The sequence below is a fragment of the Rhamphochromis longiceps genome, linkage group LG10, assembly GCF_057381845.1.
Source record: "Rhamphochromis longiceps isolate RC_006_pf linkage group LG10, R_longiceps_female_GT1.1, whole genome shotgun sequence".
In the NCBI taxonomy this organism is placed as follows: Eukaryota; Metazoa; Chordata; class Actinopteri; order Cichliformes; family Cichlidae; genus Rhamphochromis; species Rhamphochromis longiceps.
This window is the reverse complement of record NC_140566.1, coordinates 9,740,430-9,763,327: the sequence shown is the minus strand read 5'-3', so window position 1 is coordinate 9,763,327 and position 22,898 is coordinate 9,740,430. Positions and strand designations below refer to the sequence as shown.

General features: G+C 41.3%; 1 protein-coding gene across 1 annotated transcript in view; it reads right to left on the bottom strand.

Moving 5' to 3' along the window:
• Nucleotides 1-22,898, bottom strand: part of zswim7 (zinc finger, SWIM-type containing 7) — a 36,172-nt gene that overhangs the window by 11,984 nt on the left and 1,290 nt on the right. The window contains exon 2 of the mRNA XM_085420097.1: nucleotides 7,885-7,906. Coding sequence (XP_085276223.1) covers nucleotides 7,885-7,906 — 22 coding nt within the window. The remainder of the gene's footprint in view (nucleotides 1-7,884; nucleotides 7,907-22,898) is intronic.

Genomic DNA, 22,898 nt, shown 5'->3' with positions numbered 1-22,898 from the left:
CTCTGGCTCTCACAGACCTGTAACGTCTTCTGTAAGAAGCTTTTCTGTCCCCCACTCGTTACCTGTATGAATGGCACCTGTTTGAACTCATCATCTGTATAAAAGACACCTGTCCACAGCCTCAAACAGTCAGACTCCAAACTCCGCCATGGCCAAGACCAAAGAGCTTTCGAAGGACACCAGGAAAAGTATTGTAGACCTGCACCAGACTGGGAAGAGTGAATCTACAATAGGCAAGCAGCTTGGTGTGAAAAAATCAACTGTGGGAGCAATCATCAGAAAATGGAAGACATACAAGACCACTGATAATCTCCCTCGATCTGGGGCTCCACGCAAGATCTCATCCCGTGGGGTCAAAATGATCATGAGAACGGTGAGCAAAGATCCCAGAACCACACGGGGGGACCTGGTGAATGACCTGCAGAGAGCTGGGACCAAAGTAACAAAGGTCACCATCAGTAACACACTACAACGGCAGGGAATCAAATCCCGCAGTGCCAGACGTGTTCCGCTGCTGAAGCCAGTGCATGTCCAGGCCTGTCTGAAGTTTGCCAGAGAGCACATGGATGATACAGCAGAGGATTGGGAGAATGTCATGTGGTCAGATGAAACCAAAGTAGAACTTTTTGGTATAAACTCAACTCGTTGTGTTTGGAGGAAGAAGAATACTGAGTTGCATCCCAAGAACACCACACCTAGTGTGAAGCATGGGGGTGGAAACATCATGCTATGGGGCTGTTTTTCTGCCAAAGGGACAGGACGACTGATCCGTGTTAAGGACAGAATGAATGGGGCCATGTATCGTGAGATTTTGAGCCAAAACCTCCTTCCATCAGTGAGAACTTTGAAGATGAAACGAGGCTGGGTCTTCCAACATGACAATGATCCAAAACACACCGCCCGGGCAACAAAGGAGTGGCTCCGTAAGAAGCATTTGAAAGTCCTGGAGTGGCCTAGCCAGTCTCCAGACCTCAACCCCATAGAAAATCTGTGGCGGGAGTTGAAAGTCTGTGTTGCTCGGCGACAGCCCCAAAACATCACTGCTCTCGAGAAGATCTGCATGGAGGAATGGGCCAAAATACCAGCTACTGTGTGTGCAAACCTGGTAAAGACCTATAGTAAACGTTTGACCTCTGTTATTGCCAACAAAGGTTATGTTACATAGTATTGAGTTGTATTTTTGTTATTGACCAAATACTTATTTTCCACCCTGATTTACGAATAAATTCTTTACAAATCCTACCATGTGAATTCATGGATTTTTTTTTCCACATTCTGTCTCTCACAGTTGAAGTGTACCTCTGGTGCAAATTACTGACCTCTGTCATCATTTTAAGTGGGGGAACTTGCACAATCGGTGGCTGACTAAATACTTTTTTGCCCCACTGTATTTCCACGAGAGAAATCCCATGCCTGGACCGTCGTTGACCGCCGCCATGATTTTAGCCTACGTCACAAAATCATGTGCGCTTTTTACATCCAACAGGAAAACTGCAGTTGTGGTGCTTTTGATTGTACTCAGAACTCGGAAATTCTGCCTTCTGAATAGGAAGATGTAGGTAACACCAGACTGCAGATGAGCTGCATACAGGGCTGGACTGGGACAAAAAAAATCGTCCCGGGCATTTTGACTAGAGACCGGCCCACTATTATAGGAAAAATCATAAAGCCTTTGAATGAAAATAAACACTGTTGTGACAGTGATGTACACTGTCTTGATGGTATATATGTATCAATGTATCAATCTATCAATCGTTTGTTGTAAGACTCAGATAATAATTTTTCATTTTTTTTTTTTTAAATAAAAGCTAGACATTTTAAATGAGAATAAGAAAGTATTTCCTTGTGCCCCCCTTTCCCTTTTAATGCCCTACCTGGCCCCCTGGCAACACTTTGCTAGACCCGCCCCTGCACAGTTACCAGCTGTCAGCTACTTAGAAAAGGATCCTGGTTTTATTTGTCTCTCAGAAACAGTTCATAACTTCCCTTCAACTCATTCATGTCACCTAAAAGGTAAACCTGTTTCTCCATCACCTGTTCAGCTCTGATGATTCAGTAAGGACATCTCCTGGTTTCATCTTCATGTTTCCCTCTCACCAGATAACCAAACCATATCATGACCAGCAGCTTTTACAGCTGTGGCTCCAGCAAACATCAGCTGATACTAGAAATTAATATTAAATAAATTCTAACAACAGCTGATCAAGCTTAAACGTGCAGCTGTTGTTTAACGCGAGCTCCGCTGGTTTCTTCTTTCTGGCGCGAAGTGGGCGATAAACAAACAAGAGAGAAAAGCCGATCAGCTGATCATTGATCAGTTTCATGATTGAAGTAGAAACGGGAGAGGGAGGGGAGAGAATAAGAGAAGAAGAGGCAGCTGACAGTGTAAAGACAGAATAACTTCAGCTTTGTGTCTTTTTCATTGTAGCTGAAGTCCGGGACAAACTGTCTTCCTTTTCACCTCAATATGAAACGCGTAATATTTTCTCTGAATACCAGACTATTCTGGGTTTTTTTAATGGGACAGTTGGCAACTCTAATAATTAACCTTATGAACAAAATAAAGTTTAACATCAGTAACATAGCACCCACCCAGCTGTATAGAAACCCCGTCATGCTAGCTAGTACGCAGTACAAAAAAGTCAGCATAACGAAAATAAACTCCACCTAAACTTGGTTTATATCTGACCCAGAAAGACTGCAGGTCATAACTTCTTACCTGAAGTTCAGTTCTCCTGACACTCGGACCGGTGGCCGGTCCTTAGTTACTTATTAAAAAACACGATTTACAACCTGAATAGGTGATAAAGCGATAGATCTTTCAGCCCAATTCTACTTTTTCTGCATAATCCATCATACAAAATGTAATCAAATGGAAAAGTCTCTTTTTAAAACTTGTTTTATCCATTTTAATCTTTTAACTTTATGCATCAGGCAAAAATTTAATTATATGCAACATTCTCTGACTGGAAGAAATTAGTTTAACATTTAAACCTATTTTCTGCACATTCCAGCACATAAAATAAAATATTTTTTGTGTTTACACTCAGTCTTTCAAATAGATGCAAGTAAAACACAGCAGAAAATAAATAAAATCAAAGACTAGCGGTCCTGTTGCTCTATTTTCACCTGTAAAGCAGGAGTGGGGTAGGCGGAGGTTTACCCTGGTGCAGGTGTGCTGCAGCGGTCAGTGGAAGAATCCGCGAGTTTCTGTGAATTTCCCATTACGTCGTTGCGCAGTTTTCTTCCCACGCACAACGGACGCTAATTTTTTGTCACTTTTTATGGAATCAAACTCAAAGTAAGGTCAGTACTAGAGCAGGGCGATATGGCCAAAAATATTTATCACGATATATATTTGAAAATTTGCGATAACGATATAACCGACGATATAATTGATGCGAGACAAAATACAACTCCACAACATTACTAGCGCAAAAAGACAACCTTCCATTTATTTTCACTTAAACAAGAAGCTGGTTTTTATGTACATTAAAGCTTTATAAAAATGTAACAGTGCAAATGCAAATTCCTTGCTGAAAGTTTAACCAAAAGGCATTTCCAGTAGAAATGGGCTGACATATCCTGAGCATAACCATGTATAATATCCACTGAAGTTAAAAAGAGGTGCTTTGCAACATTAAACTGCAGTGTGCAGTACGCATTTTTCGGACCATAAGGTGCACGGGATTATAAGGCACATTAAGCGAAACAAAGCAGTCAGATAAATCAAACTTTATTAAACTCATTCTTCTTGCTTCCTCCACTTCTGTACCATTGATTCATTAATGTTGAATTCTCTGGCAGCTGCTCTATTCCCATGTTGTTGCAGTATATTAATGACTAACCTCGTATTGTGGATGGATTATCTCAGTTGTTCTCCTGACTGAAGTTTGGTCCGTTTACAGCATCCTGCCATGCGATTGCATTTGTCTCTAACCATGAAGAACCTTCACGTTAACTTTTATAAGTGGAAAAGTGTTAGTGTTCGTCCTCCAGCTTCACTGTTTATGTTATGCTAACATAGCTGTGTCGCTAGCGATCACGTAGCACATCATTATATACCAGCTAGCCCAACTTCAGTAACCCTACAAACGTCACTGCTGTTTAGTTTCCTGTCTTCATTTATGTTGGAAGTGATAGCAGAGCTGTACGTTTGATTTTTTTCAGAAATCTCTCCGTCAGAACATGCTATATCATGCTTAGGTAACTAGCGAAACTAGCGAGCTAACTTCCGCTAGCTTCCTGCTAACTTCTAACTCCGTTAAATGTAATAACTTTTGTTTTCATGGATGCCTGGAAGTTAAACTTTATAGTTACACCTGGTAAAGCAGCAATGCTGATCGTTTTATTAAAGATGAAAGAATTTAGACAGTTTTTAACTCTAAGTGATGCTGCAGTGTTGTTTGACCTGAAGCATATGGAGTTTAGGACCCAGATTACTCCCAGATTTAAGAGCATCTTAGTCCGACAAATATGACAATAACAACGGCCGCTTGCATGTTCTGCAAAAAAATGTGCTTTGTTGGGTATCTGACGGACAAACACCAAACCAGTTCCACATCACTGAAGTTGCACCATTTTTACAAACCAATTCTGGTTCATCTGTTTCACTCAACAATCGGCCATGTGCGTATGAAAACAAAGGCACTGCGCATGCGCGTTTTACTCCCATTCTATCGCGATATTTCATTTTCCTATCGTTGCCTAACATTATACCGGTATTACCGTGAACGGTATAATATGGCCCAGCCCTAGTCAGTACTTCCACGCTTTAAACGCTGCACGCTCATCCTCTCTCCTGCACTCGATATATGATCCATTGTTGATCTGCACACAGCCGTTGTCACGAACGTCGCACTCGCTTACGTCATTGTCATGAGACATTCTCGCAAAAAAAATAAAAATAAATAAATAAAATTAAATAAAATTAAAAAATTAAAAAAAATCACGGTTTTAGTAATGCAGTATTCCTACGGGAAAGTAACGGTAATCTAATTACCGTTTTTGCAATAGTAATCCCTTACTTTACTCGTTACTTGAAAAAAGTAATCAGATTACAGTAACGCGTTACAAGTAACACGTTACTGCCCATCTCTGGTCCCAACACTGAATTTGATATACAACTATCACTGAAACAGCAAACTTTGTGGGGGAAAAAACCTCAACACTTCTCATTCTCTAAATGTTTGGCCACAGCTGTATATTACACTATAAGTGCTTGTTCACTCTTGTCAGTAATTACATTTCTAAGTTCTCTTTGTGCAGTTACAGGTAAACAATATCCAATATTTTATCTAAATGACTGCTTTGTCTTTGAAAAGGTGATGGTCCAGTTCTACTCTAAGTACTTCCTTACGGTGGCTCACAGGACAAGAACTCAAGTTGAGCAATTCAGAATCAATCTGAGCAATTCAAATTCAACTTATTCAAATTCAGTTTTTGATAGCACAGAGTTCTGCCCATACAATAGCCCATGTTCAAAAAAAAAAAGAAAAAAACCCCAAACAAACCTCAAAAACATTTAAATAAAAAACCACAATGGTGGAGAGGGAGACGAAGAGTAACTGGCTTCTTTTTTCCCCACTCTAACCGTGTTCACAGGCCGTTCCAGTGTTCATCTGTCTTATACACTCGATCAAACAACAAATATAAAGTTATACAAGTTAGAAATCAAAGTGTGTCTTCCAGCGAACATTAAAAAAATAAAAATGGAATTTAGCGCATCTCAAATAAATAAATAAATAAATGAATAAATAATTCAAAAAGTAGCTATATTAATACTGAAAAAAAACAAGAAGGTAAAATATTCCCTCCAAACAAAACTTATAAAATTCTAAATGCGCAAATCAGTCCATCCATGATTACATTGTGCTGCAATGTAGTATGCGCCTGCGTGAGTGTATCGTCTATGTTGGTTATTGGACTGACGATCGTCGGTTGGAAATTTTTTACATATTGCCCAACCTTACTAGTCATAAGCCACACTCTCAAAGCAGTCCTAAGGGGGAGGGGGGGGGGGGGGTGGAGGGTTGCGAGTAATGCTTGTGAGAAACAAAAGGTTATAAAGACGAGAGGCACACTGCATATCTACACAAACCACACACTCATCTGTGGTGGAGCATCTTGAACCCCCCCCCCCCCCTTTTTTTTTTTCTCTTTATATACACATCATTTTCGTCGCTGCATGTCTCCTCGGGTTAGTGCAGATAGTTACTTTAACACAACACTCTATGTGTCTAATTAGAGCACATGTTAAATGGTTTCAAACCAGACTTCTATTGGTTTAAAGGTCTATCCTATGAAAAAGGTCATTCAATCATGTTAGATAATCACGCTGAAGTTCAGTGCAATAAGAACAACATCCCTTTATCCATTACATCCCCATCACTCAGTTTGTTTTTATTAAAATTCTGACTGGAATCATTAATGTGGACAACCTAATTGTGCTGCTATATGATAAATATGCTTCTACAAAGCCTGGGAGATTTAAAAAAGAAAAAAAAAAAAAGACAAAAAACAAAAGTCTACTAGTGAATTGCCAGAGTGTGATGAGCCCCTAAACCAGAGGCTTCCTGTGTGATAAACAGGATGTGGTGACAGGGAGCACTCCTGTACTCTCAACATTTTGAGCCACTTTGCCAGGAAATCTCACAGAACACCATCGCAGTCCTATCAGTGTCTGTGTCACATGGGGAAACCCAGACTGCACGCATGCATAGTTGGTCATTGTCAGTGTGGTTTATCCACATCACACCCACTCAGAACCAAATTTTTTCTTACTAAGAACATAACTCAGACAGGAGTGGATTACTACTTTTATTGACTGTTTGTGGAGGTTCTCAGTCATCCAGGTCATCGTAGTCTAAGGAGGTTGGAAAGAAAAGCGTCTGGCTCACAGTGGACGTAAATGGCTTCTTTCACTCCTCTTTCAAACCATCTGTCCTCTCTGTCCAAAATGTGAACGTTGGCATCCTCGAAAGAGTGTCCTTTGTCCTTTAGATGCAGATGAACTGCTGAGTCTTGTCCTGTGGAGGTGGCTCTTCTATGTTGTGCCATGCGCTTGTGAAGTGGCTGTTTGGTCTCTCCGATGTAGAGGTCTGGACATTCCTCGCTGCACTGTACAGCATACACCACATTGTTAAGTTTGTGTTTAGGAGTTCTGTCTTTTGGGTGAACCAGTTTCTGTCTAAGTGTGTTGCTGGGTCTGAAGTACACCGGGATGTCGTGCTTGGAGAAGAGCCTCCTGAGTTTCTCTGATACACCGGCTACATAGGAGATGAAAATGTTGTTGCATCTGTCTTTCTTATCCTCCCTCGCTGGTGTCTGATCTTCTTTTCTGTGCATCTTTGCTGACTTTATAAACGCCCAATTAGGATAACCGTATGTTTTAAGTGCTTCCTTTATGTGTGTGTGTTCCTTCTTTTTCCCTTCTGGCTTAGAGGGAATATTATCTGCCCGGTGGTGTAGGGTCCTAATTACCCCCAAGTTTGTGTTCCAGAGGGTGATGGGAGTCAAAGAGGAGGTACTGCGCAGTCCAGGAAAGGCAAACAGTTGTCCTTTACGCTGTGCACACTGAAGAGAATGACAACCTCAACATTCAAATTTACCGGAAGCCCACACACGGACCAGTACCTCCTCTTTGACTCCAAGATGAAATCCAAGATGCCCTCAGTATTTGATAGGTGGATGAAAGAAATCAGAAGTACAGTACAAGCGTAGTGTGTAGTCATCAGAAGTTTAGTACAACTAAAGAAAATCAAATACATGCATGGAAAGACTGTTTGTGTGTGTTTGAGTGATTTTTCTTTTCTGGTGTACTTTTATACTAGTTGAACATTTTGATAATCAGATAATCAAAGAAAGAAAGAAAATAATACTTACGCAATCAGCAGGTCATTGGGAACTGCAAGAAGAAGAAAAAGTGAAGGTGTAAACAATTTATCAGCTGCTGCAGGGCTTGTAAGATAACACTTGGCTATTGTGTTGATGTTGAGGTAAAGATGAACTACCGTATTTTCACAACCATAAGGCGCACTTAAAAGTCTTAGATTTTCTTCAAAACGTACGGCGCGCCCTATAGCGCAGTGCGCCCTGTGTGTTGTAATGAGGCCGTAGTAGAAAACACCATGAGAACGCTAAAGGGTGAAGTGTATGCGTTGACTTTATCACACATACCTGTATAAAAGAACAGGTATGTGCATTATGCAGGACATTGTTGTTTTAACAACCCTGAAAATGGCAAAGAGACACGCTTACGAAGCACAGTTTAAACTGAAGGCCATCAGCTACGCGGAGGAACATGGAAATCGAGCAGCGGCGAGAGAATTTAAGATTAACGAATCGATGGTTCGCAAATGGAGGAAGCTAGAAAACAAGCTCCGGCAGGTCAAGAAAACGCAGCTGAGTTTCCGCGGACATAAGGCGAGGTGGCCCGAGTTGGACGAAAGACTCAAGCGGTGGATCATCGAGCAAAGCGGGAGAAGCGTTTCGACGGTCACCATTCGGCTAAAAGCAGTTTCACTAGCTGAAGAGATGAACATTGAACATTTCCAAGGAGGTCCGTCTTGGTGCTTTCGTTTTATGAAACGGTGCCATTTTTCCATCCGGACCAGGACTACGGTAGCGCAGCAACTTCCAGCGGATTATAATGAAAAGCTGGCCATCTTCCACTCCTACTGCAGCAAACACATCGGCGACAAAAACATCCAGCCCAGCCACATCACAAACATTGACGAGGTCCCGCTCACTTTTGACATCCCGGTGAGTCACACTGTGGAGAAGAAAGGGACCAGCACGGTAGCTATACGCACAACGGGGTATGAAAAGTCTTCTTTTACTGTTGTGCTTGGCTGCCATGCTAATGGACAGAAACTGCCGCCTATGGTGATTTTTAAGCGAAAGACTTTGCCTAAAGAGAAGTTTCCAGCAGGAATCATCATTAAGGCAAATGAAAAGGGCTGGATGGATGAGGAAATGATGAAAGAGTGGCTGAGGGAGGTGTATGTAAGGAGACCAGGTGGTTTTTTCCACGCATCACCATCGCTCTTAATCTGTGACTCTATGCGTGCCCATCTCACAGCCGATGTGAAAAAACTAGTGAAACAAATGAACTGTGAGCTTGCTGTCATTCCGGGAGGCCTGACAAAGGAACTCCAACTGCTGGACATCGGTGTGAACCGCCCGTTCAAAGTAAGGCTGCGAGCGGCCTGGGAGCGATGGATGACCGATGGAGACCACAGTTTCACCAAGAGTGGAAGGCAGCGCCGGGCGAGTCACGCCACAATTTGCCAATGGATTGTAGATGCTTGGGCTAACATGTCTGCTGGCACTGTTGTTCGAGCTTTCGCAAAAGCTGGCATCATTTCCAAGGAGCCGCACGGCACGGAAAGTGACTCTGACAGTGAAGAAAGTGAACTTGGCATGTTTGGTGGAGATTTAGCGCAGCTGTTCAATTCAGACACAGAGGATGAGGACTTCGATAGGTTTGATTGATGATAAAAATGTGAGTACCAAACTTTGTTTTGCTCCTGCTTTATTTTTTAAATATGCACACTTGTATGCTTGTGTGTTGTTGATGATGATGATTACTGGTAATAAAAATGTGAGTAAGGTACCGAACTCGGGTTTGCTCCCGCTTTATTTTTAAATACGCATACGGTACTTGTCTGCGCCCTATGATCCAGTGCGCCTTATGTGTGTGTTAAATACAGTAATGGCGCACATAACTGAGACTGCGCCTTTTAGTACAGTGCGTCTTATGGTCGTGAAAATACGGTATGTAGGCAAACAGAACGTTTACTTTGTGTTTACACTTTTTTAACTTGCCTCCTTCTTCATTAGCCAGTGGAAAACTCTTCCCAGCAATTGAATGTGTGGAAGTCATTAAACTGCAAAAATACCTCATTATGCTTTATTATAGAGCTGGGCGATAGAACGATAACGATATGTATCGCGATATAACTTTTACTCGATAGAGAAATTAAGCTATCGCGATAGACCTCGCCGCTCTTGTCCTCAAAAAAAAAAAAAAAAAAAAAAAAAAAAAAAAAGGTCAGCCAATCCAAATTAAGTAGCACAGAGCCGAACCAATCACAGCCGCAGCGTCACGTCGCGTGACTTGTTACGTACAGCACAAGTGCCAAGCCGCACGTGTGTTTGTTTGGGAAGCAGCCAGCGGGTAATGGAGCCAGCGCGTAATGGAGGAAATGAGTGTGCCGACTAGAAAAATCAACCGAGCGTGACCGAAGAGAAAACAGATGATGGTTCCAATGCCGGAGAGATTGTCAAACGGAAGAGCCAAAGAAGTTCCGTAGTGTGAAGGTATTTCGGCTATTTCAAGTCTGACAAAAACAGAGTAGCGTGCACTGTAAATTGTGCCGAAAGCAAGTCTGGAAATACAATAAACTGGTGCATGCGTCACACTGCGCCACGTTATTGTTTCGGTGAAATGAATTTCTACAATACTGTTACTGTTAATTCTACTCTCTGCAGTGTTTAAATGCTTACATATACACACAGTTACTGTCCCTCCACACTTACGACTCGGTTCTGCTTCTATGCCGCAGCTTTGTTTACTTTTTCCCACCGAGGCTTCTAGACTTCTGATTGGCCAACATTTAGGCACGGTTAGGAATCTAGCTCCACCTGCTGCTTTGGCATGTTCATAGCAGCGTTTTCCTTCATTTCTGCCTTTATGTGTGGACGGGATTATTTTTTAAAACGAAAATGGAAAATCTCCGTTTTCAAAAATACCCGTGTACGTGTGGACGTAGCCTCAGTCTCTGACTGGAAGCGCTAATTCGTCATTCGGCTTTTGTCAGACTAAAGTAACTGTTAAAACTGTTTGAAAAGCTAAGCTATACAACAAGGAGAGATTGAGAATTTCCTTTTAGTTCTCAGTTTATTTGATATTGACAAAAGTTAGTCAGTTTTGTCTGTTCTTCTGTAAAACAAACTAAGATTTATTTTTAGAATTAATATTTTGTTTCTAAGTGGAATTGACAATTTAGTCTGTTTTGTTTGTCCTATTTTGAAACTTAAACGCTTTAGCGGCTGCCTTTTGTGTAGTTTGCAATATTTGCCTTTATTTATCTGAAAAAGTCTCATGTTCCTTAAGTACATCTACCCTGTTGAACTTATTATGGGAAATAAATATTTAAATAAAAACAAGCTGCTGATTATTTCACATTTTACTTGTGAGCAACGGCACATTTAAATCTTACAAATATAGTTATTTGGCTTATATTGTGATAGATATCGTTATCGCCTGAAATGAAAAAAACATATCGTGATATGAAAAAATCTCATATCGCCCAGCTCTACTTTATTATAATCACTGTTTTACAGTTCATTTTATCTGTCAGACTATTTGTTATGATGGTGAAAAAAAAAAAAAAATTCAGGCGCACTCCACCACCATACTTTTGTATTCTATCACATATTTCTAAACTGGGATAGCTCTGGCACTTGAAGTCCAATAAAAACTTTAGCACACCCTCACTGCTTCCACAGGAATTAAGAAGATAAGAAGCAGTCAGGTTTTGCTAATCAAATGCATGTAAATAACTGATGATCAGCAAGAGTGAAGACCACTTCTCACTCCAACACTCCAACTTGCTAGTATGGCGCATTAAGGTATGTGTTAACACCCCAGGAGTGGACGACCCAGAAAATTCCCTCTGAAGTCAAAACATACAAAGCTCAAAAAACCTAAAAACTCTAAGAATTACCGCTCAGACTCTCCTTTGTTAAATGTTGAGCTCATTAAAGTTATTGTAGAAATCTGAAACAAAGTGAGGTGCACATAACCAGGCTGTTGTTACCTTTGCAAAGGGGTACAGGCAAACAGTACTGATAGCCTGACAGCAGTCTGCATGCTTTTTTATAAAAATCGACTCTAAGCATTGAATATGTTATTTTGAGTTTATTCCCAGAGTGGCCTCTTCATTTCAGGTTAGTTTTTACAGTTTGAAAATGTTCAGATTTAGTCTTTTTTACTATTATTGCATGGAGAGCAATCATTTTTAGGATCTTAGGAGAAATCAGAATAGGTATTAAAATAAAAAAACAACTTTACTGAAAGCAGCTGTTTTTCACATCTAGTTTGACTTTTTAGTTTCATTTTATTTAACTATAAAACCTTGATCTGTGTTTGGGGTGTTTATTTCCCATCCGCCTTGAAAAGTAGGTCATTTACAGTGGCTTGCAAAAGTATTCGGCCCCCTTGAACTTTCCACATTTTGTCACATTACAGCCACAAACATGAATCAATTTTATTGGAATTCCACGTGGAAGACCAATACAAAGTGGTGTACATGTGAGAAGTGGAACAAAAATCATACATAATTCCAAACATTTTTTACAAATGAATAACTGCAAAGTGGGGTGTGTGTAATTATTCAGCCCCCTGAGTCAATACTTTGTAGAACCACCTTTTTCTGCAATTACAGCTGCCAGTCTTTTAGGGTCTGTCTCTACCAGCTTTGCACATCTAGAGACTGAAATTCTTGCCCATTCTTCTTTGCAAAACAGCTCCACAACTGCCCTGTGACGGCCTCAAAGGTTGTCTAAGAGAATATTGGGAGCAACAACACCATGAAGTCCAAAGAACACACCAGACAGGTCAGGGATAAAGCTATTGAGAAATTTTAAGCAGGCTTAGGCCTGCTTAAAAGGCCTAAGCCTGCTTAGGCCGCGTATTGAGGCTTGCTTCGTTTATGGGAGGAGCTGAAAATGATGACGTCCGAAGCCTCGCTGCCCGGCTGTACCACGTGACTGGTTCATGAAGTGGTTTGAACTTTGCCGCGAGCTATGACAGCGATATTAACCCCTCAGACTTCATTCAAAATGTGGGTGTTTGATGGAGAGTTGTGGTTAGTGAGAGTTTGGAGACAGTTTGGAGGTTTATGAGAGTGAGGAGAGAAAGTCAGGAGAGAATGGATTTCCCAAGCCTTGAACATCCCACGGAGCACTGTTCAAGCGATCATTCAGAAATGGAAGGAGTATGGCACAACTGTAAACCTACCAAGACAAGGCCGTCCACCTAAACTCACAGGCCGAACAAGGAGAGCGCAGATCAGAAATGCAGCCAAGAGGCCCATGGTGACTCTGGATGAGCTGCAGAGATCTACAGCTCAGGTTGGGGGAATCTGTCCATAGGACAACTATTAGTCGTGCACTGCACAAAGTTGGCCTTTATGGAAGAGTGGCAAGAAGAAAGCCATTATTAACAGAAAACCATAAGTCCCGTTTGCAGTTTGTCACAAGCCATGTGGAAAACACAGCAAACATGTGGAAGAAGCTGCTCTGGTCAGATGAGACCAAAATGGAACTTTTTGGCCAAAATGCAAAACGCTATGTGTGGCGGAAAACTAACACTGCAGATCACCCTGAACACACCATCCCCACTGTCAAAGATGGTGGTGGCAGCATCATGCTCTGGGGGTGCTTCTCTTCAGCAGGGACAGGGAAGCTGGTCAGAGTTGATGGGAAGATGGATGGAGCCAAACACAGGGAAATCTTGGAAGAAAACCTCGTGGAGTCTGCAAAAGACTTGAGACTGGGGCGGAGGTTCACCTTCCAGCATGACAACGACCCTAAACATAAAGCCAGGGCAACAATGGAATGGTTTAAAACAAAACATATCCATGTGTTAGAATGGCCCAGTCAAAGTCCAGATCTAAATTCAATCGAGAATCTGTGGCAAGATCTGAAAACTGCTGTTCTCAAACACTGTCCATCTAATCTGACTGAGCTGGAGCTGTTTTGCAAAGAAGAATGGGCAAGAATTTCAGTCTGTAGATGTGCAAAGCTGGTAGAGACATACCCTAAAAGACTGGCAGCTAGTGATGTGACGTTCTGTATCGAGGCTTCAAAGCTTGTGCCGAGTAATTTAGGGGGAGTTTCCGCGATGCGCGTATCGAGGCTTGCTTCATTTATGGGAGGAGCTGAAAATGATGACGTCCGAAGCCTCGCTGCCCGGCTGTACCACGTGACTGGTTCATGAAGTGGTTCGAACTTTGCCGCGAGCTATGACAGATATAAACCCCTCAGACTTCATTCAAAATGTGGGTGTTTGATGGAGAGTTGCGGTTAGTGAGAGTTTGGAGACAGTTGGGAGGTTTATGAGAGTGAGGAGAGAAAGTCAGGAGAGAATGGATTTCCCAAGCCTTGAACATCCCACGGAGCACTGTTCAAGCGATCATTCAGAAATGGAAGGAGTATGGCACAACTGTAAACCTACCAAGACAAGGCCGTCCACCTAAACTCACAGGCCGAACAAGGAGAGCGCAGATCAGAAATGCAGCCAAGAGGCCCATGGTGACTCTGGAAGAGCTGCAGAGATCTACAGCTCAGGTTGGGGGAATCTGTCCATAGGACAACTATTAGTCGTGCACTGCACAAAGTTGGCCTTTATGGAAGAGTGGCAAGAAGAAAGCCATTATTAACAGAAAACCATAAGAAGTCCCGTTTGCAGTTTGCAGTATCAAATGTTGCTGACCGGGCCTGTAAAAATGAGTTTTGGGCTCAACTACTTTCTTTCTGAGACCTTCAGAGGTTGAAATTAATCCAACACCCAAACAACACATTAGATCACAGCTCGATAAACTTACTGACAACAGACAGCAAACTATATGTTTAAAGTTCAATTTCCCCAAATCATAATTACACAAATGTGCACATAGGCTGTATACTATCACATGTGTGTGGTATTGCAGCAGAGTAGCAGCACGTTACTCTTGTGCCTTCCCTCCAGCCTCAGTCCACCTTGCTATGCTTCTCATCAGCAGTGTTGTTGCTGTTGAGGGACAACACTGCTCTGTGCCCTCTAAAAGCACTTTAAACTGATGTCCAGGTTGTGTCATCTTGCTCATTTTCTTCCTCTGGCAGGAGCTTGATACTTGTTTGTGGTCAGGGGACATGGCTAATAGGCTGTAGCTTGGATAGATTAGCACATGTCAGGGCTGCCATGTGGAGCTCTTTGTCCATTTTCTTCTCTTTCTCCTTCAGCTGTCATTATCATCCCAATCATAATGTGTATACATGTCTCACAATGGAAAATAAGAGAATTTAACAAAAAAAAATTTCCCCAGTTATGAGTCATGATTTCTTTAATCTGAGCTTCTGATTAAGGTAAAAAGACTAGTAGGGACTGTCCATTGGCACATTTGATGGGCAGCTGAAGGGTGTTGTAGCAAGTTGCTACCCGTTGTGGCGAAAACTGTGACGTGGAGCTTTCTGATGAGCCTGCTTGTTGATATGAAACCTGAAGATGTGGGCTGTGGTCAGTAATGAATCACTGGAACAGTCTTCTAGTGCCATGCATGGTGGCAGTGTAGGTAGAAGTTGAGTTGGTGGAGCCACTGAAAGGGCACAGTCGAGGTCATGGTCCACTCTAGTCCTCTTCATCTGTCAACAATCTGAGCTCGAGGGTGGAAATGCATTTTTCCAGGATGATCCGTCACTGTTCATTTTGGACCTCAGATCCAATGAGCCATGGACTCACACTTCTGAAATTTGAAATAAACTGTGGTGCATACAACCAGGTGTTTTATTTACTTTTGCAAAAGGCATCAAACAAATATACAGACAGCCCGACAGAGGTGTGGATGGTTTGGACAAAGAGGGACTCTAAGCCTAAAATATTTATAGAGAAATGCTATCGCACATCTACATGTGGTATATGTGAAAGATTGCATGGAGACTGTCTCCATATTCTGACGCTGTTTCAAATAATTTCCATTACACAGTACAATTAGGAATAACAAAGCATGACAAACAGCCCATATCAGCTGTTAAGCACGGTGGTGGAGGGGTGGAGATTTGGGCTTGTTCTGCAGCCACAAAACCTGAACACCTTGCAGTTACTGAATCTACCCTGAACTCCTCTTTAGGGCTGCCACAAACGATTATTTTGATAGTCAACTAGTCACCGATTATTTTTGCGATTTGTCGACTAATCAGATCGTGCATCCATTGGATGTAAAACGTACAGCTTATTGCACCAGCATGCATCTGCTCTTATATAACTATCATTAGCTTACAACTTTAAGTGTTTAATGTATGTGCTAACTAAAAATAAAGACAAGATGATAGTTTATTAAGTTTTAATGAAATCTGCAGATTGTTTCGGTGGAGTTTAATAAACTCAGCAGTCTGCTCCTTGCTATCTAAAATATAACAGGACTCCGGAGTATATTCTCGAGCATCTCACACTAGAGCAGGGCGATATGGTCAAAAATATTTATCACGATATATATTTGAAAATTTGCGATAACTACCGTAATTGTCGGGCTATAAGCCGCTACTTTTTGCACAAGCTTTGAACCCTGCGGCTTTTAGTCAGGTGCGGCTTTTCTATGGATTGTCCATGATTTTTGTCATATCGTGAGACGATTTGTTTTGTTTGTTCCGCTGTTGTACGGCACTACGTTGCCTGGCGGAAGGGCATGTGATCAGACACACAGTATCGGGGTTCAAGAGTGGTATGTTGGTCACATGTCCATCCGCCAGGCAACATAGTGCCGTACAAGTAGCGCGAAAAACAAACTTCAAAGTAGCGCTACACGTTCAGCCGGAGGCGTGGATGACAAGCGGCAATAAACTTGCGAAAAGCAAGTTATGCTCAACTCCACCGGTGGAATCTGACAGCGTGGAAAAGTGTGAAAACATCCACGATCACCAACGGATTTCGAAGGGCTGGACTGCTGCATGATGGAGAGGAGGACACTGCCACGGCCCTTCTGAGGGTGTTCGACTCTGACACTGACAACGAGGATTTGTTTGGTTTTGAAAGTGACAACAAAGGAAAGAAGCTGAGAGTGGATGACGAAGCCATCCTGAGCCTGTTCGTTTCCGACACTGGAGAAGAGGACTTTGGTGGTTTTAGTGCGCAGGAAGATGGTGGTGAATGACTGACTTTTCTTCTTGTTAAAGCCGTGTCACTGCACCTGAGCCTAAAAGGTAGTCCGAATCTATTTTTCTGGTGTGCTGTAGGTTATTGTTATGTACTACATTTGTTACTCATTTATGAAGCACAGTACATGTTTCGTACTTGTAATTACCGCTACTTGTACATATACCAAAAAAGTTGTGCAAATATGTACCCATAACTTGTTTTTCAAAATATTAATAAAAGGGGTGTGTCTCCAAACAGCCATCTCTTTCCTGACAATTCCCTTTGTGCATATTCTCTTACATATGATAAGTCAACATTGAAACACCTGCGGCTTTTAGTCAGGTGCGGCTAATGTATGTACAAAACAGGATTTTCCCCTGATTTTAGCTTGTGCGGCTAATATTCAGGTGCGCTTTGTAGTCCGGGAAATACGGTATATAACTGACAATAATTGATGCGAGACAAAATACAACTCCACAACTTTACTAGCGCAAAAACCCCCCATCCATTTATTTTCACTTAAACAAGCAGCTGTTTTTTTATATGCATTAAAGCTATATAAAAATTTAACAGTGCAAAAGCAAATTCCTTGCTGAAAGTTTAACCAAAAGGCATTTCCAGTAGAAATTGGCTGACATATCCTCACCATAACCATGTATAATATCCACTGAAGTTAAAAACTGGTGCTTTGCAGCATTAAACTGCAGTGTGCCAAATAAAAAAGTCAAATACGTATTTTTCGGACCATAAGGTGCATGGGATTATAAGACACATTAAGCAAAACAAAGCAGTCAGATAAATCAAACTATTCAACTGATTCTTCTTGCTTCCTCCACTTCTGTACCATTGATTCATTAATGCTGTATTCTATCACAGCTTCTCTATTCCCATGTTGTTGCAGTATATTGATGACTAACATTCTATTGTGGATGGATTATCTCAGTTGTTCTCCTGACTGAAGTTTGGTCTGTTTACAGCATCCTACCATGCGATTGCATTTGTCTCTAACCATCAGGAACCCTCACGTTAACTTTTATCGAGTGGAAAAGTGTTAGCGTTCATCCTCCAGCTTCACTGTTTATGTTATGCTAACATAGCTATGTCGCTAGCGATCACCTAGCACATAGCCCAACTTCAGTAACCCTACGAACGTTTCCTGTCTTCATTTATGTTGGAAGTGATAGCAGAGCAGTACGTTTGAATTATTATTATTATTATTTTTTTAAATCTCTCAGTCAGAACATGTTATATCATACTTAGCTCGCTAGTTTAGCTAGTTACCTAACTTCTGCTAACTTCTTGCTAACTTTTAATTCCGTTAAATGTAATGCATTCTGTTTTCATGGATGCCTGGATGTTAAACTTCATAGTTACACCTGGTAAAGCAGCAATGCTGATCGTTTTATTAAAGATGAAAGAATTTAGACAGTTTTTAACTCTAAGTGATGCTGCAGTGTTTGTTTGACTTTGGGAACTGAAGGAGACGAGTTTAGGACCCAGATTACTCCGAGATTTACGAGCACCATAGTCCAACAAATACAGCAATAACAACGGCCTGCGTGCATGTTCTACACAAAAAAAAAAAAAAAAAAAAAAAAGTGCTTTGGTGGGTATCTGACAGGCAAACACCAAACCAGTTCCACATCACTGAAGCGGCACCATTTTTACAAACCAATTCTGGTTTATCTGTTTCACTCAACGATCCGCTTTCTCCCTTCTCATTCTCCGTTGCTGCCATGCTTTTTCGGCCATGTGCGTATGAAAACAAAGGCACTGCGCATGCGCGTTTTACCCATATTCTATCGCGATATTTCATTTTCTTATCGTTTCCTAACATTGTACCAGTATTACCATGAACAGTATAATATGGCCCAGCCCTATCTCACACTTTTGATAATCAGTTGTCTGCTTGACGTTTATTCAGCTGTGTAAAAACTATAACTCTAACCGATTTACTCAGGAAGAAATAATATACTGAAAAAAGCCAAACAATAACATTTTTATCTAAGTGACTTATATATATATCATGTTTAACCCGAGTAGCGAAAGACGGCGGTGGGTTTGAAAACAATTTGCTGGCAGCCCGGTATTCTCACCGGCTCTAAGTGAGCCTTGAACCCCGGCTAGCTATCAAGCTGGTGGGTAACAGACATCTCCGAAAAGGTCGGGCAACGAAGTATACAACCGACCCATCCTTCAAATCTGGGGAAATGAAGGGCACATTTGTCAGCCGCATTTGTCAGAGTCTTCGAATTTGAACAGTCTTTGTCGTGTCGCTGTAACGTAATTGGCCTACAAATGCGGGCACAGGAGGATGCGGTTCCTGAATTTGGACACAGCTACTATACCGGACACTGCTTCTTCTTCTGGGTTTAACGGCAGCTGGCATCCTTGTACATGCAGTGCTGCTATCTTCTGTTGCAGTCCATTATTACACTCTTAAATCCTGCTACTTATTCCTGCGTCTCTGGGATCTTACAAAGCTTCAAACGACGCGTCGACTATTAAATTAGTTGTCGACGATTTTGATAGTCGACGTAATCGTGACTAGTTGACTAATCGTGGCAGCCATACTCCTCTTTATACCAAAGTGTTCTAGAGTCAAATGTGCGGCCATTTGTCAGACAGCTAAAGTTTGGCCCAAACTGCATGATATAACACAACAATCACCCAACAGAAAGACTGAAGAAGAAAAGAATCAATGTGCTGACCCATCAAAGCCCCCCAAAAATCAACCTGATTGAAATAAGAAGTGAGACTACTAGAGCTGTACTTAAAGAAATGTATGCAAACCACAATAAAGTGAAGCACTGTTGTGACAAAAAGTACAAAAATATTCCTCCACATCAATGTGAGAGACTAATAGTGTCATAGAGAAAATTATTACTTCAAGTCATTCCTGCTATAGATGGTTTTCCAAGCTATCAAATCAAGGGTTGTAATTTTTTGCACTTAGAGCATTATCTGTGTTATGTTTTCTGGCTATGTTTTCTCCTGGAATAGAAAGATGAGCATGGAGGCAAGCTGTTGCCCATGTGGCTATCTGCACTCCACACTGTATATAAATGCCACTTGTTTTGCACATATTCAACTCTGTATATTTTATATATTTTATTATTATTATTATTATTATTATTATTATTATTATTATTATTATTATTAATTTGTTTTTTTAATTTTTTTTTAACTATTTAATTTGTAAAAATGTGCATACACACACACACCACACACACACACACACGTAGGAAAATATTTAGTATACACATCCAGAAATGCATACACTATTATATATTGTACATATATTTATTAGTTTCAGGTTGGCCATTCTTGTATTTTGCTCGTTTGTGTTGTTGTGTTTGCACATCTCTGTTGCTTGTGGGGCTCGCACACAAGAATTTCACTCGCATGTGCTGTGCCAGTGTGCCTGCACATGTGATGTGACAATAAAAGTGATTTGATTTTGATTTGATTTGATTTGTTCAAATGTAATGAACCTTAATGCAGGTAAAATGAAACAACTGTTGAGATGGCCTTGGGCAAGGCACTGCCTCAGATGGGCTTTGTGTCAACCTTCTAACTTGCATGGGCATGCCTTTAATAAAAAATAAACACACCAATGCTTAAAATAGGAGTTCATGGTTCAGTTTGGCCATTTATTTGGCTAAAGTACAACCCATAGTTACTAAATAATGTAATATAGTTTATGGAGGCCACCACATATTTCAAATATAACAAGGGTTTCAACAGACAAAAACATGGCTGTGCCATGGGCTCCCTGGTGTCACCTATTGTAGCCAACCTTTACATGGAGGAAGTGGAAAGGAAGGCTCTTGGCTCTTTCAAAGGAAGAGTACCCAGCCACTGGTACAGATATGTAGACGACACCTGGGTCAAAATCAAGAAGTGGAATCCTTCACTGCTCACATTAACGCTGTGGATAAAAATACCAAGTTTACCAGGGAAGACACAAAGGATAACCGTTTGCCTTTCCTGGACTGTGCCATGCGCATTGAAGAGAATGGAAACCTCAACACTGAAGTTTACCAGAAGCCCACACACACGGACCAGTACCTCCTCTTTGACTCCCACCACCCTCTGGAACACAAACTTGGAGTAATCAGGACCCTACATTATCGGGCAGATAATGTTCCCTCTAAGCCTGGAGGGATAAAGAAGGAACACACACATGTAGAGCTGGGCGATAGAACGATAACGATATGTATCGCGATATAACTTTTACTCGATAGAGAAATTAAGCTATCGCGATAGACCTCGCCGCTCTTGTTCTCTTAAAATAAAAAAAAAATAAAATAAAAAAAAAAAAAAAAAAGGTCAGCCGATCCAAATTCAGTAGCGCAGAGCCGAACCAATCACAGCCGCAGCGTCACGTCGTGTGACTTGTTACATACAGCACAAGTGCCAAGCCGCACGTGTGTTTGTTTGGGAAGCAGCCAGCGGGTAATGGAGGAAATGAGCGTGACCGAAGAGAAAACAGATGACGGTTCCAATGCCGGAGAGATTGTCGAACGGAAGAGCCATAGAAGTTCCGTAGTGTGAAGGTATTTCGGCTATTTCAAGTCTGACAAAAAACAGAGTAGCGTGCACTGTAAATTGTGCCGAAAGCAAGTCTGGAAATACAATAAACTGGTGCATGCGTCACACTGTGCGCCACGTTATTGTTTCGGTGAAATGAATTTCTACAATACTGTTACTGTTAATTCTACTCTCTGCAGTGTTTAAATGCTTACATATACACACAGTTACTGTCCCTCCACACATACGACTCGGTTCTGCTTCTATGCCCCAGCTTTGTTTACTTTTTCCCACCGAGGCTTCTAGACTTCTGATTGGCCAACATTTCTACACGGTTAGGAATCTAGCGCCACCTGCTGCTTTGGCATGTTCATAGCAGCGTTTTCCTTCATTTCTGCCTTTATGTGTGGACGGGATTATTTTTTAAAACGAAAACGGAAAATCTCAGTTTTCAAAAATACCCGTGTACGTGTGGACGTAGCCTCAGTCTCTGACTGGAAGCGCTAATTCGTCATTCGGCTTTTGTCAGACTAAAGTAACTGTTAAAACTGTTTGAAAAGCTCAGCTATACAACAAGGAGAGATTGAGAATTTCCTTTTAGTTCTCAGTTTATTTGATATTGACAAAAGTTAGTCAGTTTTGTCTGTTCTTCTGTAAAACAAACTAAGATTTATTTTTAGAATTAATATTTTGTTTCTAAGTGGAATTGACAATTTAGTCTGTTTCGTTTGTTCTATTTTGAAACTTAAACGCTTTAGCGGCTGCCTTTTGTGTAGTTTGCAATATTTGCCTTTATTTATCTGAAAAAGTCTCATGTTCCTTAAGTACATCTACCCTGTTGAACTTATTATGGGAAATAAATATTTAAATCAAAACAAGCTGCTGATTATTTCACATTTTACTTGTGAGCAACGGCACATTTAAATCTTACAAATAGTTATTTGGCTTATATCGTGATAGATATCGTTATCGCCTGAAATGAAAAAAACATATCATGATATGAAAAAATCTCATATCGCCCAGCTCTACACACATGTAAAGGAAGCTCTCAAAACATGCGGTTATCCTAATTGGGCTTTCATCAAGTCAGCAAAGATGCACAGGAAAGAAGATCAGACACCAGCTAGGGAGGATAAGAAAGACAAACGCAATAACATTGTCATCCCCTATGAAGCTGGTGTATCGGGAAAAACTCAGGAGAGTCTTCTCCAAGCCCGACATCTCAGTTTACTTCAGACCCAGCAACACACTTAGACAGAAACTGGTTCATCCCAAAGACAAAAATCCTAAACACAAACTTAATAATGTAGTGTATGCTGTACAGTGCAGCGAGGAATGTCCAGACCGCGGCATTGGAGAGACCAAACAGCCACTTCATAAACGCACAGAAGAGCCACCTCCACGGGACAAGACTTGGCGGTCCATCTGCATCTAAAGGACATCGAGGATGCAAATGTTCACATTT